At 44.7% G+C, this 16436-nt stretch overlaps 1 protein-coding gene across 5 annotated transcripts in view; it reads right to left on the bottom strand.

Moving 5' to 3' along the window:
- Nucleotides 1-16436, bottom strand: part of CFAP54 (cilia and flagella associated protein 54) — a 2603731-nt gene that overhangs the window by 870136 nt on the left and 1717159 nt on the right. For all 5 annotated transcript variants that reach the window (XR_013608312.1, XR_013608313.1, XM_078677994.1 and 2 more), the window contains exon 47: nt 465-551. Coding sequence is in view for 3 of the 5 variants with exons in the window: in XM_078677994.1 (XP_078534120.1) it covers nt 465-551 (87 nt within the window). In the remaining 2 variants the exon portion in view is untranslated. The remainder of the gene's footprint in view (nt 1-464; nt 552-16436) is intronic.

The following is a 16436-nucleotide window of genomic DNA, read 5'->3' on the forward strand; positions in this document are numbered from 1 at the left end:
AATGGACTAACAAAGTTAGTGCATGCTGTTGCACATTCATTTGCCTTTTATTATCGCCGATATTGTTAGCATTTCTGAGGCTTGCACACTCTGTGCAGTGACATGTTAAATGAAGACACGTCTTTTTTTTTTAGCATCTTATAGAGGCCACTCTTAATGTACCTGTTCGGTGCAGGATTATAAGCAAACAACCCGAATTCTGGGAACTACATCTGTGAAGTGTGTTGCATATTGCCTGCACAAAGCAGTGCTTAGGTTCAGTTTAATTGGTTAGATGGATAAATTAATGTATTTGTCAATGAAAATGTCAAAATGTCATTGCACTCAAAATTCTACCATGTCATACGAGTTAACCAAAGGTATGCGCCATGACTTAAATTGAGGGATTGACAAACAAATATAAACAAACCGATATCTCAGACTTATTATGCTGGTATATCACAAACATTGAATTGGAAACTTACCTTGAGGATTCTTCCTTCAATACACCTTACAGGGTCATGACAAATCGTAGTAACAAAGTACTGATAAAGTGTGCACAAAGGCAAAACCTGCAGAGACGAAATAAATATTTAAAATTTAAAATGAAATATTTTAGATAAGTTGCATGCTCTAGATCGTTGGAGAAAAGCACTGAATAGAGCGCGAGGCATAGAACATTTTAACAGAAATAATCTAATTAACATAAAAAGGATCCGAGGAGGTTATTAAAAAAAAATAGCCTTAGTAATATTGAACGGTGCGTTTGGATCATTGAGGATAATGCTTTGTGTAACATTTTCAGTATGCCGCTGTGAAAATTCTGAATATACCATCAGCACGCAGGTCTACACCCTCTTGCAAACGCTGAATGAATAGTAATAGTCACCAAGTGCTAAATTATGTTTTTTTATGTTGGACTCCTCTCCCACCACATTTGGAGGCGTTGAACCAATAATTCACCTCTGATGTCATTTAACCCACCCTGAAAGATGTAATTATTAATTCCCACTGAAAACAATAATAGGAACTCACACATATGGCAATTACAAAGTCGTCTCAAAGAGAGCTGATTCTGGGACCAGGAATTACCAGGCTACTGCCTATGGCACATTGAGGAGGGATAACTGTGGGAAGGATGCCACCAGATTGCTTCTGTAAACACTATGGCCCCGATTCAGAAAGTGGGGTTTATAACTTTGTCCATCAGGGTGGCAGAGAACACTACGCCCACCACCACTGAGGACGTTCTGGACGATTCCATCCAATGCAATTCTTGTTAATAGCCCTTTTTAGTTGCCCGAGAGAACAAGCCTTGGCATAGCCAATAGGTATCGCCCTTGGGACGTTTTAAGTGTTTAGCCATGCAACAGTTGTTGTTGCACCAAGAATATTGTGCTGGATAACTAAATACTTAGAAGGTCCCAAAAGCGAGACCTATTGGCTATGCAAATGCCTGTTCTTCCTGAATTGATTCTTCTCCAGCCCCTCTACAACTTAAGCTTTATGCTGAGGGTGAATTAGAAGTCCCTTACTCCTGCACTATTTTTGTAGATATGTCGCTTTTCAGCAATACAGAGCAGCAATTGTACTTGCGGCCCTGCATTGCATGACCTTTTGATAAATATACCCTTTAATGTCTAAACTTAAGTTTGGTCTTTACATATGCAGACTCTCTTGATGAAAAAGATATTAAAAAATGAAATCACAAAGTGATATACTGTGTAATATTTCTCACATTACCAAAGGGCAAGCTATACATTTTTTTCCATTTAAGTTTCCTCTTGCCTGTCTCACAACCAGCTGCGGCTCATCCTAATGGCCCGAGTGGCCACGCCCCCTCACCTTTTGGTCACTATAAAGAATGTCTGTCAGGCTGAGCAATGGTCAGACTGACCGACACTCTTCATTTTCAGGTCAGGCAGCCAGGAGCTGGACATGCGCTAAATGCGCAGACTCCTGGCTGGCTGAGCTGAACTTTGCAAGACTGAAGATATCACAGCTCTTTCGGCCATGACATCATCCTCCTGGCAAAGCACCTCAAGGCCCTCTCCCTCTCCCTCAAGACGGGGGGATCGTCAATGATTTCCTCGGACCTGGGTGCTTCAGTTCTAAGCCCTGACGTACCCAGGGCTGAGTGTCAATCACTGACAGCTCGTCACATAGTGGGGTGGGGCCAGCAGCCTCACTTACCCCATCCCCCTCTGTAACGTATGAGGGGCTGCTGAATCTCCTCATTGGCTGATCTAAGGTCAGCCAATGAGGGAAGGCAGCAGTCCCAACCCTCCTAGGAATTCGGAGGCTTGAGACTGGTACCTTCCCTCATTGACTTAGATCAGCCAATGAAGGGAGGTAACAGTTTGTGGGATCTCCGAGACAGAGCTGCGCAGGTAACTATGACTTTATTTCTACTGTTTGGTGCGTGCATGTATATATGAGGGTGAGTGCAAAAATGGATGTGTGTTTGTGCATGCATTTGTGAATGCATGAGTGTAAGCAAGTGTGTTTGTTTGCCGCATCCCCCGATATAAGGATCGTGAGCCCCGGGCACGAATCCTGTGCATAATCCGGGTGGCGGAACAACCAGGGTCTGTGCTGACACCGGTGGAAACTACAGAAGACCACATGTGGCGAAGAATCGAGCAAAGTTCTCTCCGGATCATAGTCGTGCAAGCTGCCCTAAAATGGTGGATGTGAAGTGAGGAGGCTGACCTTGGTATCGTTGGTGCTAAGTTGAACACCGAGACTCAGCAGCAAGTAAGCCCTGCTCGAGAAGAAGACTAGCTGGCGAACCTGCAGTGGGGACCCTGAGGCCGTGACCCACAACACGGATTGGAGCGACGCGGAGTGGGTTGGACGCCTGTTCCGGAGTGCCGACTCCGTGCGTCCTGTTGAATAGGGCCGCGGCACACAGGCAAAGGGAAGGAATGCGAGCCTGCAGCTGATAATCCTGACCGGAGCAGTCCAGAGAGCTGAAGTGCTGTACCTGAGAGGCCAGTGAGGACCTGGGCACCCTGGGTGAACCCAAGTAGCCCTTGGAGTGAGTGCTGCTCCCCCCTGGAGTGAAAGCTGATCCCCCCCTGGAGTGAGAGCTGATTCCCCCATGGAGTGAGAGCTGATTCCAAGACCGAGACCAAGTTAGGGACTATCCCGCCAGAGAAGAGCTGTGGGAGCTGCGAGCATTGAAGGGCGCGACCTGCTGTGAATAAAAGTGACCCCGGAGGGGTAAGTTGGCTTCTGGGGCCCTCGGGACTCACCAGCGCTGGGCATAATCCACCGGAGTGCAGGGGTTACAACAACACAGCCACAGTAAAGGAGGTTATAGCACATATAGAAGTGCATCGGGGCGCCCAGAAACGATCTGCCTGACTTACACATGGTGGCTGCCGCTTGCAATGCCTATATGCGGTTTGGCGCGCTGGGCCTGTTGGGGACTCACTGCAGGTGATTGAGCCAGGCGGGAGACCTGACTTCAAGGCACAGTTTCGCCTGCCCTTGAGCGCCCTCCTCTATCCATGAGATTGAGCCCAGCATGACATCAAGATCAACCCATGGATCCAGCATGCTGCTTTCCCCACCACCATCCAGCCTTCTACCCCTATGGACATCTCCAACTCGGGGATCCCTCCAGACCCAAGACTACCACCCTTGAGTGCAACATCACCTGAACACCTAGCTGAACGATGGCAAGAATTTCCTGCTCTATAAATATGGCACTGGTCTATTCGCATATAGATGTACTTGTTTGAGTCAAGGCCAGAACCACCAAAATTGACTAGTGCTTCATGTTCTTGTATTGACAGTGAGAATGTAACATGGTCCTATGAGTGACTACCTGTTCACTTCAAAACGGTTCGGAACATACAAGCTAGGATTGATGGTGATTGGATCTGTCAGCACGAATATCATATTTTACATCTGGTAAGATCTAACATTCGCTTACTATGGGCTTTGTGTCGCCTTCGCTTTTCTAGACTTGCGGTCTTTCCTTTATTTCCTTTCTTGCGAACTGTATATGGATCTTGAATGTTTACCTATATGTGGATTCCTGTGCAGAATCCTAAAGACATGTTCTCAATAAAGACAAATATTCTACAGAAGATCGACTGATTATAGTGAAGAAAGAATTGTTCATTCTAAAAGGTGAGAACTGATTGTCTATATGAACAAATATGGGACCTCTAGGTATTAATTGTCTTCAGTTGGTTATAGCAGGCATTTTTTATACTCGAATAACCTAACTCCACACTTTGGGGTCAATAGGCATATACTAATATGATCTTTTGGTGGTCATGGTACAAGTCTCCATCACTTTTTCGGTGTATTTTGGAGAAAACCCTGATGGGTTTACTCCAAAAACTTTATCTAAAATGTATTTCTTTATTTAATTTTTTTTTCTGGGTTTGTGTTGTCTTTTTTGGTGATGGTTCTTTACACGGATTTTTAGAGTCATTGGAGATGGAAAAAAACTTTCAATGTATAATAGGTGATTTTATGTAAATGTATTTAGAATGATTAGGTAAAATTTGATGTTTATATTTGTATAAACATATGTAATATGTAATTTTTGCGGCCTTGAGGAAGCCCTGCCGGGCGAAACGCACGTCGGCTGCTGTGTGAATTTGGAATAAAGACTGACTTTTGAAATCTCAACGTGGATTTGGATCTCTTTGTGGAGCTTTTTGTGTCATTTATCACATCTCTTGAATGGACATAACAACATTGAACATGTTTGCTTTGACAATGATTTGATTGTTCAAACAACTTCTATAGTGACTTTGCTCTGGTGTGCTGCAGTGCTTTTGAGGTAGATGTAATATATAATTGTCCAAGCCTAATCGCTGTTAAATGTAATCTTGATTGAATTTGCAATTTGCATATATATAACTCAAACCACTAGTATATGTAGTAGACCTTGTTTTATTTATTTTATTTATTTTATTTTATAAAGCGCATGGTTACACTAGCAAGTGTGTCCCCGCGCTGGCAATGCTACAGTTGTTTCCAGGAGTTCGTGGCATGATTGAGAGAAGAGCATAACTCCAGTCTTAGTCCTTGGGGAAGAGGACTGTTTTCAGGTCTCTTCGAAAGTTTGACTCAGAGGGTTCCAGCCGCAGTTTTTCTGGCAGCTGGTTCCACATCCTAGCGGTAATGACTCTGAAAGACTTTCCACCCATTCTGGCTGTTTTGACCTTCGGGACTTGTACTTGCCCTGTGCCGCACGATCTAAGCTGGCGGGTGGGTTCGTACCGTTTTATAAGCCCATGCAAATATCTTGGGCCTCTACCGTGAAGGATGCGATGTCCTACACATAGGGCTTTAAAGGTCACCCGTTCCCTAATCGGGAGCCAGTGAAGGGTTTTCAGTGCTTTTTTTGATGATGCTCTTCTGGGTAGTTGTAGGATCAAACAGGCCGCTGCGCTTTGTATTCGTTGTAGTCTTGATAGGCTTTTTACACTAGCCCCTAGATACAGTACATTTCCATAGTCCAGCCTAGATGTTATAAGGCTATGGACCAGGGTCTGGCGTACTGGTATGGGCATAAGGTCCAGCGTTTTCCTAAGGACCCGCAGTATCCCGAAACAGGTGCCTGCCACTAGTTTGGTTTGGTGGTCGAACGATAGGTTTTTGTCTAGCCAGACCCCTAAGTTCTTTACTAAATTACTTGGTGTGGGTAGTTCACCCAGTTCTTCCGGCCACCAGGCTGAGGTCCACACCGATGGGGATTTACCTATGATTAAGACCTCCGTCTTATTTCCATTAGGACGGAGGCAGTTGTCTGCCATCCACATTGCCACCTTCTGCATACAGGACGCGAAGTTGTTAGCACTTTGCTCCTCTGGTTGCGTTAGGGTCACAATCAGTTGCGTATCGTCTGCATACGATACTATCTCAACCCCGTATGTGTCTGTGATTCCTCCTACTGGGGCCACATACAGATTGAATAGGGTGGGGCTGAGAATGGAGCCTTGTGGCACTCCCTGATTTAGTTTTATTTCTTTGGACCTGAACTGGTCCTGCGCGACCTGAAAGGTTCGGTCTGTGAGAAATGATTGAAGCCATCCCCAGGCTTTTCCTCTCACCCCTCCCTTTTTAAGACACTGTAGCAGTGTGTGATGAGCTACAGTGTCGAAAGCGGCATTGAGATCAAGGAGAATCAGTGCCGCCGTCTGGCCTTCATCTGCATACCTTCGTAGAGCTTCTGTTGAAGACAGCAGGGCCGACTCGGTCGAGTGAAGAGCTCGAAATCCCGACTGTGAGGGGCGGAGCAGTCCATTGGTTTCAGCAAATGCCGAGAGTTGTTTGTTCACTGCTTTCTCAGCAATTTTTGCAAAGTAGGGGAGGAGGGAGATAGGTCGAAGATTATCCAGTTTTTCTAAGCTAATGTTAGGTTTTTTCCTCAGGGGAAGGACAATCGCTTTTTTCCATGAGATAGGGACTTGTCCTGTACTAAAGGAGAGAGCAAGGAGATGACTGATGTATGGCTCCAGGGTGGTGATGCTACCATGGAGACTTTTAGGGGTTGTTGGATCGCTCGGGGATCCTGATTTAATGCTACTTGCTATGTGGCATATAGATTCCTGAGAGGGTACTAGAAAAGCCGAGAGATGCTTATTCTCCTGTATCTTCAGGGTGCTGTCTACCTTCCCATCGCCTACTCTGGCAGTGTCTGGGAAGCCCGCGTAGATTTTGTCTACTTTGCTAGCAAAGAACTCGGCTATTAAATTACACATTTTAGCTGATCCGGTCATGGGGGCCGCTAGTAGGGTAAGATCAGAGAGTTCCCTATATGCTAGGAACATTTCCTTCATGGAATTGTCAGCATCTTTGATTCTAGTACAGAAGTAAGATGTTCGAGTTTTCCGGATGAGTGCATGGTATGTCTTTAAATTATTCTTATAATCAGCTCTGTCTGTCTCAGAGTAGTGTTTCCGCCATTTCCTCTCTAAGCTTTTACATTTTGCTTTTTGTTCTCGAAGTTCAGTGTTGAACCAGGGGGCGGATTTGGATCTCCTCGCCGGAGCCTTATGAGTCCATGGCGCTGTGCAGTCTAGCGCCTTTAGAATTCGTTGATTCAATTCTAAACAAGCGGATTCTATTTCTTTGCCCTTGGGGGGGGGCCTCCTGATGTTATGACTTTATTAAAAGCCTCCGTGGAGAATTTTGCCCATTTCCTGTGTATATTTGCGGAGCTGGGTTCCTTCTGGGGTCCATTATCCAGGACCGCCACCCGGAAAGTGACTAGGAAGTGGTCTGACCATATTACTGGGGTGGGGGCTCTACGGTCAGGGTATCCCAATTAGCGAAGATGGGATCTAGGAGATGGCCCTGACAGTGAGGGGGTCTTTCTGATTTGAGCAGCATCTGTATGTTGGCTAGCTCCTGTTTAATTTCCTGAGCTTCGGTGTTCTTAGGGTCGTCGAAGTGATAATTTAGGTCACCTAGGAGGAGGAGTCTCTCATGTTTGAGAGCAGAGATCATGAGGGTTTCCATCAGTTGGGTGGCAAAGCTGGCTCCAGGTCCCGGGGGCGGGATATCAAGAAGCCCTTGATGCAGTACCCCTGGTGCACTGAGATGGAAAAGAAACCTGTTTCACTGCTAGCAATATCCCTTCCCTCTAAAGTGCAGGCCAGATCTTGTTTGTGTATTATTGCAATTCCTCCCCCTTTTCCCTTTAACCTATCTATTCTCTTGATGTCATATCCCGGTGGGAGGGCCGCCAGTATGTCTGGTGCCGATGTGGTATTCAGCCACGTCTCCGTGAGGAATATGGCATCTACCTGACCATCCATTAGGTAGTCGTGTACCTCCATCTTATGTTTTCCTAGGGAACGACAGTTGAGAAGGGCAAGATTAAGTATCTTACCTTTATGTCTGGACCCAAGTTGTCTATTGACTATGAAGGGGCAGTGTGCACACGTTTTTTCTCCATCCTTAATGTTTAAGCTATGCCGACAGATATTTTCTATGGGAGGACATAGACTTCTAAGTTCTGCGAAGCTATAGTGTTTACGGAAGTTGAAACCCGCAGGGATTTCTGCCTCTAGCCCCGGTCGGTGACGGACGGGCACAGACGGGCTTGCCTTTGGTGCGCCTTTGGCGCGCTTCCGGCGCGCCCGCTGCGCCCGTCTGCTGCGCCTCCTGTGAGGGCCGGCCATTTGAGGCGGAGTGGACGAGGGTGGGAGTGGCCAGGCAGCAGGAGCGCTCCCCTCACACCTCCCCCAAGATGGCGGCTGTTTGTTCGGTTTTTCTGCCCCTTAGCAGCGCCTTAATCGGCTTCGGGGGGCCAGCAGGGGTCTGAGGTTAGTGGTTTTCAGAGCGCGAGCCCAGTGAGTAAATACACAATTTATAAGCCTAACAGTCTTAAAATCGACTATCAGCCACAAACGTTTTTTTAAAAGCTAGAAAGTCTTAAAATTGACTATCAGCCGGAATACACAGTTTATACACGCTAAAAAGTCTTAAAATCACCAATCAGCTAGAACATAATATACACAACGTGCCTCTTTCCTCCCGGCTTCCGCCTCAAGAGTAAGGAGTTTCAAGCATTTACCCAGCGCTAACACGTGTGACGTATTTATGGGATTCGCCAGAGGGTGGGAGTGGCCAGGCAGCAGGAGCGCTCCCCTCACACCTCCCCCAAGATGGCGGCTGTTTGTTCGGTTTTTCTGCCCCTTAGCAGCGCCTTAATCGGCTGCAGGGGGCCAGCAGGGGTCTGAGGTTAGTGGTTTTCAGAGCGCGAGCACAGTGAGTAAATACACAATTTATAAGCCTAACAGTCTTAAAATCGACTATCAGCCAAAAACGTTTTTTTAAAAGCTAGAAAGTCTTAAAATCGACTATCAGCCGGAAAACACAGTTTATACACGCTAAAAAGTCTTAAAATCACCAATCAGCTAGAACATAATATACACAACGTGCCTCTTTCCTCCCGGCTTCCGCCTCAAGAGTAAGGAGTTTCAAGCATTTGTACTACCATTCCTATGTGATTTTAGAGTTTATCTGGTTTTGTCTCTGCCTTGAGTGACTGTACTACTTGTACAATTGCAATTTTTTCTGTTCTCATCTCTTATGTTACTCAAGTAATCTAAAATCCTTATGTAACGCAACTGGTTCTTTTGTAAAGCGCTCTGACACCTTTGGGTAATGTTTGCACTATATAAAATCGCAATAAACAAATTAAATAAATAAATAAATAAAAAAAAGGTTGGCCCAACCCGCCCCCCTCCTCCTCCTCCCTGTTAATAGTACTGGCCACCACTGCTCACAACCTATGCCATTTTGGATGGCACACATATTACAAATATTAAAGACGGGTAGGAACCAAAAATAAATATGAAAGGGGGAAATCAATTATCAAAAAAGAATCATGGAAGAAGTTTACGAAGATACAGGTGAAGAAGACCTAGCACGTAATAAGCAACGCTAGATGGCTAAACAACTTATGCTATGTGTGTGCATCGCAGCATGGCACTGGTTCAGGTCTAGCAAAGAATCCGATAGTGGTAATCTAATTTTAAACAAAAATCAAGGCAGCAGAACATTTGTAACTTACTGTTAAAAGTCAAAACACCGTTAAAAAATACATTCATGTAACATGCATGACTATTCGTTGCCCCGTATCTACAGCTGCGTGCATGAGGTAACATTAATGTAGGAAGAAGTGGCAAAAAGCATATCACTGGCTGAATTAATGCGAAAACGGTGTGTAGTCCATGCAGAAAAATAACACTGACCAAGTGGTGCCCATTATCCGGCTCACGAGCACATGAGACTAGCAAATAAGGCCGAAAAATAGTATACAATGCCTCATGCAAAATGGTCAGCATGCCCTATGTTTCAGCAGGTGTCCTTGTGTTTTGAAATTTCAGTCAGAATGAAGCCAGTACGTATGAAACGAGAGTGATGCTCTTTGGAATAACTCACAAGGCTCAGTGTATTCCTTTGTGATGCAACAGCGGCGCTCTGTGGTGTCTGCGTGTAAAGACTGCTGGGGCGATCAATGCTCAGAATAACAAACGCGCGCCAGCAGGGGAGGGGGCCTGCGTGATCCCCTTGCGGGAGCGTGCAACCATATGGCGCCGCACGCTCCCGCAAGGAAATCGAACGACGTGCACGCGTTGCCATTGCAAGCAATGCAACGCGTGCACGTTTTTGCCCCCAAAGCAGTGCCGACGGCATTAAGTCTCTCTCCTATGCAGCGTATGCGCGCTGCAGAGGCGAGACCTAAAAAGGGGTTAGCAACAAATTGAAATCTTAAAATACAGTATGATCATTCGGACCAAACAAGAAAAGTCTTCGTCAGTAACGTGAAGTCAAAAGGTTTATTACAAACTCGAAGCCAAAGTAATATAGATCAGTCTTAAAAACATGCTATAAAAATGCAGGATTATTATCAAAGGAAGACCAAAGTGGTGTACAATATTGGTACTCAACAGCAAAGACCATATAACTATTTTAGTGGCAACAATACAAAAGATAAGGAAAAGGACTTGATGACTATACAAATGGTTTTGATCCTTCTACCCATTTAGGGAAAATATTTTCAGCATCTACTGAACCCTACACTAACCTAAGGATAGGGGAAACCATATTGAATCAAGGAAGCAAAAAAGGTGTCAGCATCAGAACCTCTGTAGAATTTCTATTGGTAAGGCGTCATATATCGCATGAAGCCACACAATCAGATGACGAGTTTAAAGGGAATCGGACTAAATCCATTGTGGGTTCACTAATTAAAATGCACAAAGAACAGTCAAGAAATATGTCCTCATTGACATCATAGTACTTTTTCATCTCCCAAGAAAGAACACCTCGAATGCTACTCCTGTATTCCAGTCTCCGCTTCCAAGTCGTCCTTGGATCTCTCCCTTCATCTATTAGTACCAACTTGAAACACTCTCTTTGTTCTGTATTAAATTTATTTGACCTAGTCAGTTCTTACATGTCTCACTAGCTCTGAAATACAATGTGCTTTTAACTAACAAATGGCTTTGGTCAGGCAGAAAAACAGCTATGGTGTTGGTATTAGATGTCTCGACAATAAGCTTAAGGCTCACAATCACTCTAACTTAACAGTTTTCTTTAGGTGTACATTAATTATACAGCCAATCCAATACAAGATGCTGTACTCTTATATGGGGCACAAACGGTGTGTAGTCCATGCAGAAAAATAACACTGACCAAGTGGTGCCCATTATCCGGCTCACGAGCACATGAGACTAGCAAATAAGGCCGAAAAATAGTATACAATGCCTCATGCAAAATGGTCAGCATGCCCTATGTTTCAGCAGGTGTCCTTGTGTTTTGAAATTTCAGTCAGAATGAAGCCAGTACGTATGAAACGAGAGTGATGCTCTTTGGAATAACTCACAAGGCTCAGTGTATTCCTTTGTGGTGCAACAGCGGCGCTCTGTGGTGTCTGCGTGTAAAGACTGCTGGGGCGATCAATGCTCGGAATAACAAACGCGCGCCAGCAGGGGAGGGGGCCTGCGTGATCCCCTTGCGGGAGCGTACAACCATATGGCGCCGCGCGCTCCCGCAAGGAAATCGCCCGACGTGCACGCGTTGCCATTGCAAGCAATGCAACGCGTGCACGTTTTTGCCCCCAAAGCAGTGCCGACGGCATTAGGTCTCTCTCCTATGCAGCGTATGCGCGCTGCAGAGGCGAGACCTAAAAAGGGGTTAGCAACAAATTGAAATCTTAAAATACAGTGTGATCATTCGGACCAAACAAGAAAAGTCTTCGTCAGTAACGTGAAGTCAAAAGGTTTATTACAAACTCGAAGCCAAAGTAATATAGATCAGTCTAAAAAACATGCTATAAAAATGCAGGATTATTATCAAAGGAAGACCAAAGTGGTGTACAATATTGGTACTCAACAGCAAAGACCATATAACTATTTTAGTGGCAACAATACAAAAGATAAAGAAAAGGACTTGATGACTATACAAATGGTTTTGATCCTTCTCCCCATTTAGGGAAAATATTTTCAGCATCTACTGAACCCTACACTAACCTAAGGATAGGGGAAACCATACTGAATCAAGGAAGCAAAAAAGGTGCCAGCGTCAGAACCTCTGTAGAAGTTCTATTGGTAAGGCGTCATATATCGCATGAAGCCACACAATCAGATGACGAGTTTAAAGGGAATCTGACTAAATCCATTGTGGGTTCACTAATTAAAATGCACAAAGAACAGTCAAGAAATATGTCCTCATTGACATCATAGTACTTTTATCTCCCAAGAAAGAACACCTCGAATGCTACTCCTGTATTCCAGTCTCCGCTTCCAAGTCGTCCTTGGATCTCTCCCTTCATCTATTAGTACCAACTTGGAACACTCTCTTTGTTCTGTATTAAATTTATTTGACCTAGTCAGTTCTTACATGCCTCACTAGCTCTGAAATACAATGTGCTTTTAACTAACAAATGGCTTTGGTCTGGCAGAAAAACAGCTATGGTGTTGGTATTAGATGTCTCGACAATAAGCTTAAGGCTCACAATCACTCTAACTTAACAGTTTTCTTTAGGTGTACATTAATTATACAGCCAATCCAATACAAGATGCTGTACTCTTATATGGGGCACAAAAACGTATACATAAATTATTAACCAAAAACAACAACTGGTCACAATTTATAATGAAAGCATTGAACCCATATTTGATTCATTCTCACTAATTCCTCGTGAATGCACTGCATTAAATGCATTTTAGTGCACCACTTTACAATCTTAATCTATAGAAATTTAAAATCAGTAATCCAGATGCCTCTGAAAAGGAAAAATGTTAATATGCACAAAGAACAAGTTACTTACCTTCGGTAACGCTTTTTCTGGTGGATAGAGTATTTGCCTGTGGATTCCTCACCTTCTGAATTACCCCTTGTGCAGCATTCCACAAAAACATTTTTCATAGCCCCACCAAGTCGATGAGGATGTCACAATGGCACGGCTCTGCTCACGACTCAGGGTGACGTCATTGGAGCCCTAAGAAGACCTCGTTGGCGTACTGGCACCAGTTCCACCCATTTTTTCTGTGCCTTTGAGGCAAATGGGTGAACTGACAACATCTCACAAACATACACAGTATTCAACATTTGATCAAGCATACACAGCATACAACCAAAAGAGAATAGAACATGGAAATTCTAAATCAAAGGCAATTCCTAATGGCAAACATTACGAATAACAACTAAGTAAATGAGCTAGAAGCCAGAAATATTTTCGGTATAAGTAGATAGACAACGGGGATGTAGGTGGGTCAGTGAGGAATCCACAGGCAGATACTGTATCCACCAGAAAAAGCGTTACTGAAGGTAAGTAACTTGTTCTTCCGATGGATACATCTGCCTTTTAAATAGAATCCCAAAGCAGTCCCGCTTCTGGAGGAGGGTGTCCACCAACCTACACCCAAAAATCCAGCAGCAGAGAATGTACAATATGGCAGTCCCTCCTCACCTCTGAATCCAAGCAATAATGCTTTGTGAAAGTGTGGAGGGAGGACCAAGTTACAGATGTCTACAACAAAGCCGAAGAAGAAGACTTTGCTCTAGTGGAATGAGCTCTAATACTTTCAGGCATCCCCTTCTTGGCTAAGGGATAACAGATCTTGATGCACAAGATGAGCCACCTGGAAACCGTTCACTTGTAGACATCTTTGCACTTCATTCTTCCTATGTATCCAATTAAGAGTTGGTCATCCAGACTAAAGTCCTTGGTTCTGTCCAGGTAGAAGCTGACCGCCCTCCTAGAAACACCCCATTCCCACCACGATCCTGCCACTTGACGGCTTTGGGAGAGAAGGGTGCATCGTCTCCCTCTCTCTTCGTTCTCCAACCTATTACAGCGGCTGAGCTTCATCAATTCCAGATGAAAGTGCATCTGCACTAATCGGACGGGCACTCACACCAACAATTATAAGTCTAAGACTGATAATTGAAAATCCAGATATTTTACTCGAGCCACCTACATCCTGCAAATAAGAAAGACCTGCTCTCCTGTGGATGGTACCCCTAGACCTTAATACGTTTGGGATTTGGACGCCACAGATCATATTCAAAAGGACTGTTACTGTCTCCTCTCCCTCACACTGAGGGCCTCATGTGAGTACAAAACCCCCCTTTTTGACACTTGGTCTTGAGCCACATAATTACTGGTGTGCACTCCCCACCCTGACAGCCAATCGCTCTCACTTCAGGTGTCCGACATTATTAGGTCCTGATGAGTCCCCTCATCTGCTTTTGGGGTTAAAACGCCGTAGACACACAAATTAAACAAACCACTTCCCAGCCTTTATTAATGTGTTAAAAGGCTGTTGATATTCAGTTTATATGTAACTGTCATTGTTTTTGTATAAACGGAAAACCTATTGTATTTCACAAATTATCACTTTGCCCCTCCCCTCTGTTTTTATTTTTCAGACACTTGGGACACTGAACACATTGCCTTTTTAACTATGTTTCACTATATGAAATGCATAAATAAGTAAAAATATGTGATTGAGCTTTTTCATCATCAAATATATTTTTTTACATTGTCCACGGGAACCACTGTTCCTTGTTGCACACTCAATACCCAGGTTCCTAGTGAGTAGGGTGACCCTTGTCCTTCCTTGCATACTTCCCCATCATAGACAGATGACGACTATATTTACACATCACCACTGGTCTTATGTACCTTCAGAGAAGCTGCCATCATGTTTCCCATTCAGTGGTAGCCCCTGTGCCCTGCTCCCCTAAAAAGCGGCCAGAGTGATGCCCTTACTCTGATGGACAGCACTGCATCAGGCCATTGGAGTAAGCTTTCTGTCAACAGGGCTAACAGGAGCACTGCCCCCTTCAGATTTAAATATGAGGTACCACTATCACAGAAGTATAATCCTTTGCAGCTGACTGCTTAGGGGTTCTTGTAAACGGGTATGTCTGAAGGCCTTTCTCCTAAATGGTTGACCCAGTGTATTGCAGCAGGGGAGGTGCACATGTCAGACAACTAATGATACGATCTGCTGATGTTTGGTGATATGTCAGCTGCTTCACTAATGACAGCCAAGGCCCTGCATGCACTGCTGCAGCCTGTGCTGTGATCATTTATTGTGTGAGAGGGAAGGTTGCACTTTTGCTGATGCCTGTTCTTTTAAGCTAATTGGATACATTTTGAATTGATAGGCATAAGCTCCACCTAATATGGTATTTGTTCTGATAACTTATAGTTTTGTCCCAGAGAAACACCCCTTAACTCATGATACGACATGTTAAATTAATTCAGTGTTCATCATTAAACATTTTAGCAAGTTGCACTGCTTGGAGGAGCGAGGACCCATTTTTTTGCACCTAAGAGGAATTGACAAAAAAGAGTTTGAAGATCACCAATCGAAGTGAATGTGCTCTACAGGCAAGTATTTAAGGTATTTGGTAATTGATTATTGGCAGGGCGTTCAGCCAGCCGGCGACGAAACTTATGTTCATCTTGAATAGACCAGGGCCTTGTGTCCTTTTGCCAAAATCAAATACTCTGTCCACAGTATTGTAATTCACTGAATTAATGCATCTGCTGTAAACAGAAACATGAATCTACATTACTCACAGGTTTTGTTTCTGTGTAAGTGACTACCTCGAACCATTGGCAAGAATGATGACAGACTCCAAATCAGTAAGTAAAACCCCAGATTTGGAAAAAGGTCCAAAGTTCTTTTCGCAAGGCATCAGTTCATATTCTGTAATGGGCCCAAACCATGGTGGTGAGGATCATTTGCCACTGGTGTCCTGGCGTCCACCCTACTACGACTCTGCAACCAATGCCTCCACACTGGACTCCTAGGGTAGCAAAAGTGAGCAGTAATGTAATGTAATGTAATGTGTATACTTGTAAAGCGCACTTTTGCCAGCCGGCGTCCTGGCGCTGTATACCGCTGGGGAACCCATCCTGGCTTTTCCTGTGGGATGGTCCCTGCTGGGAATCCCCAAGGTGGAGCCAGGCCTCCCCGGCGTTGAGGGGGCTCTTGTGGAGATAGGGCAAGCTAATGCCTAGAGTTGCCGAGTGCGACCCCTGGTTAGATTAGGCACCGAGGCGAGAATTATCGAGTCCGCTGACCCTGGTCCACGACCCTGCCGCGTCGGGAATCGAACCCTGGTCCCGGGCCGACTTCTGCTTCCGGGCCTGCCGCCTCTAACCAGTGAGCCACACCACTCTACAAGCAGTCAGTAGCTTCTGAGGGTGAAAGTGTGAGGACCAGGAAGGCAGGAAGACAATACACTTCCACTGTCTGGGGAAGCTGTCCTCAACCATTATCTTGTCCCATGCTAAACCAGGGACATCCAAAACGGATCCCACTGACCTTCATTCTCAGACTAATGCCACAGATAGAGTTCTAATACCACACAAGTGCTACACATTCACTGCACACACACACACACACACACACATATACATATGCACACACACACACAAACTCAAC

This window comes from Lissotriton helveticus, chromosome 1_1, assembly GCF_964261635.1.
Source record: "Lissotriton helveticus chromosome 1_1, aLisHel1.1, whole genome shotgun sequence".
In the NCBI taxonomy this organism is placed as follows: domain Eukaryota; kingdom Metazoa; phylum Chordata; class Amphibia; order Caudata; family Salamandridae; genus Lissotriton; species Lissotriton helveticus.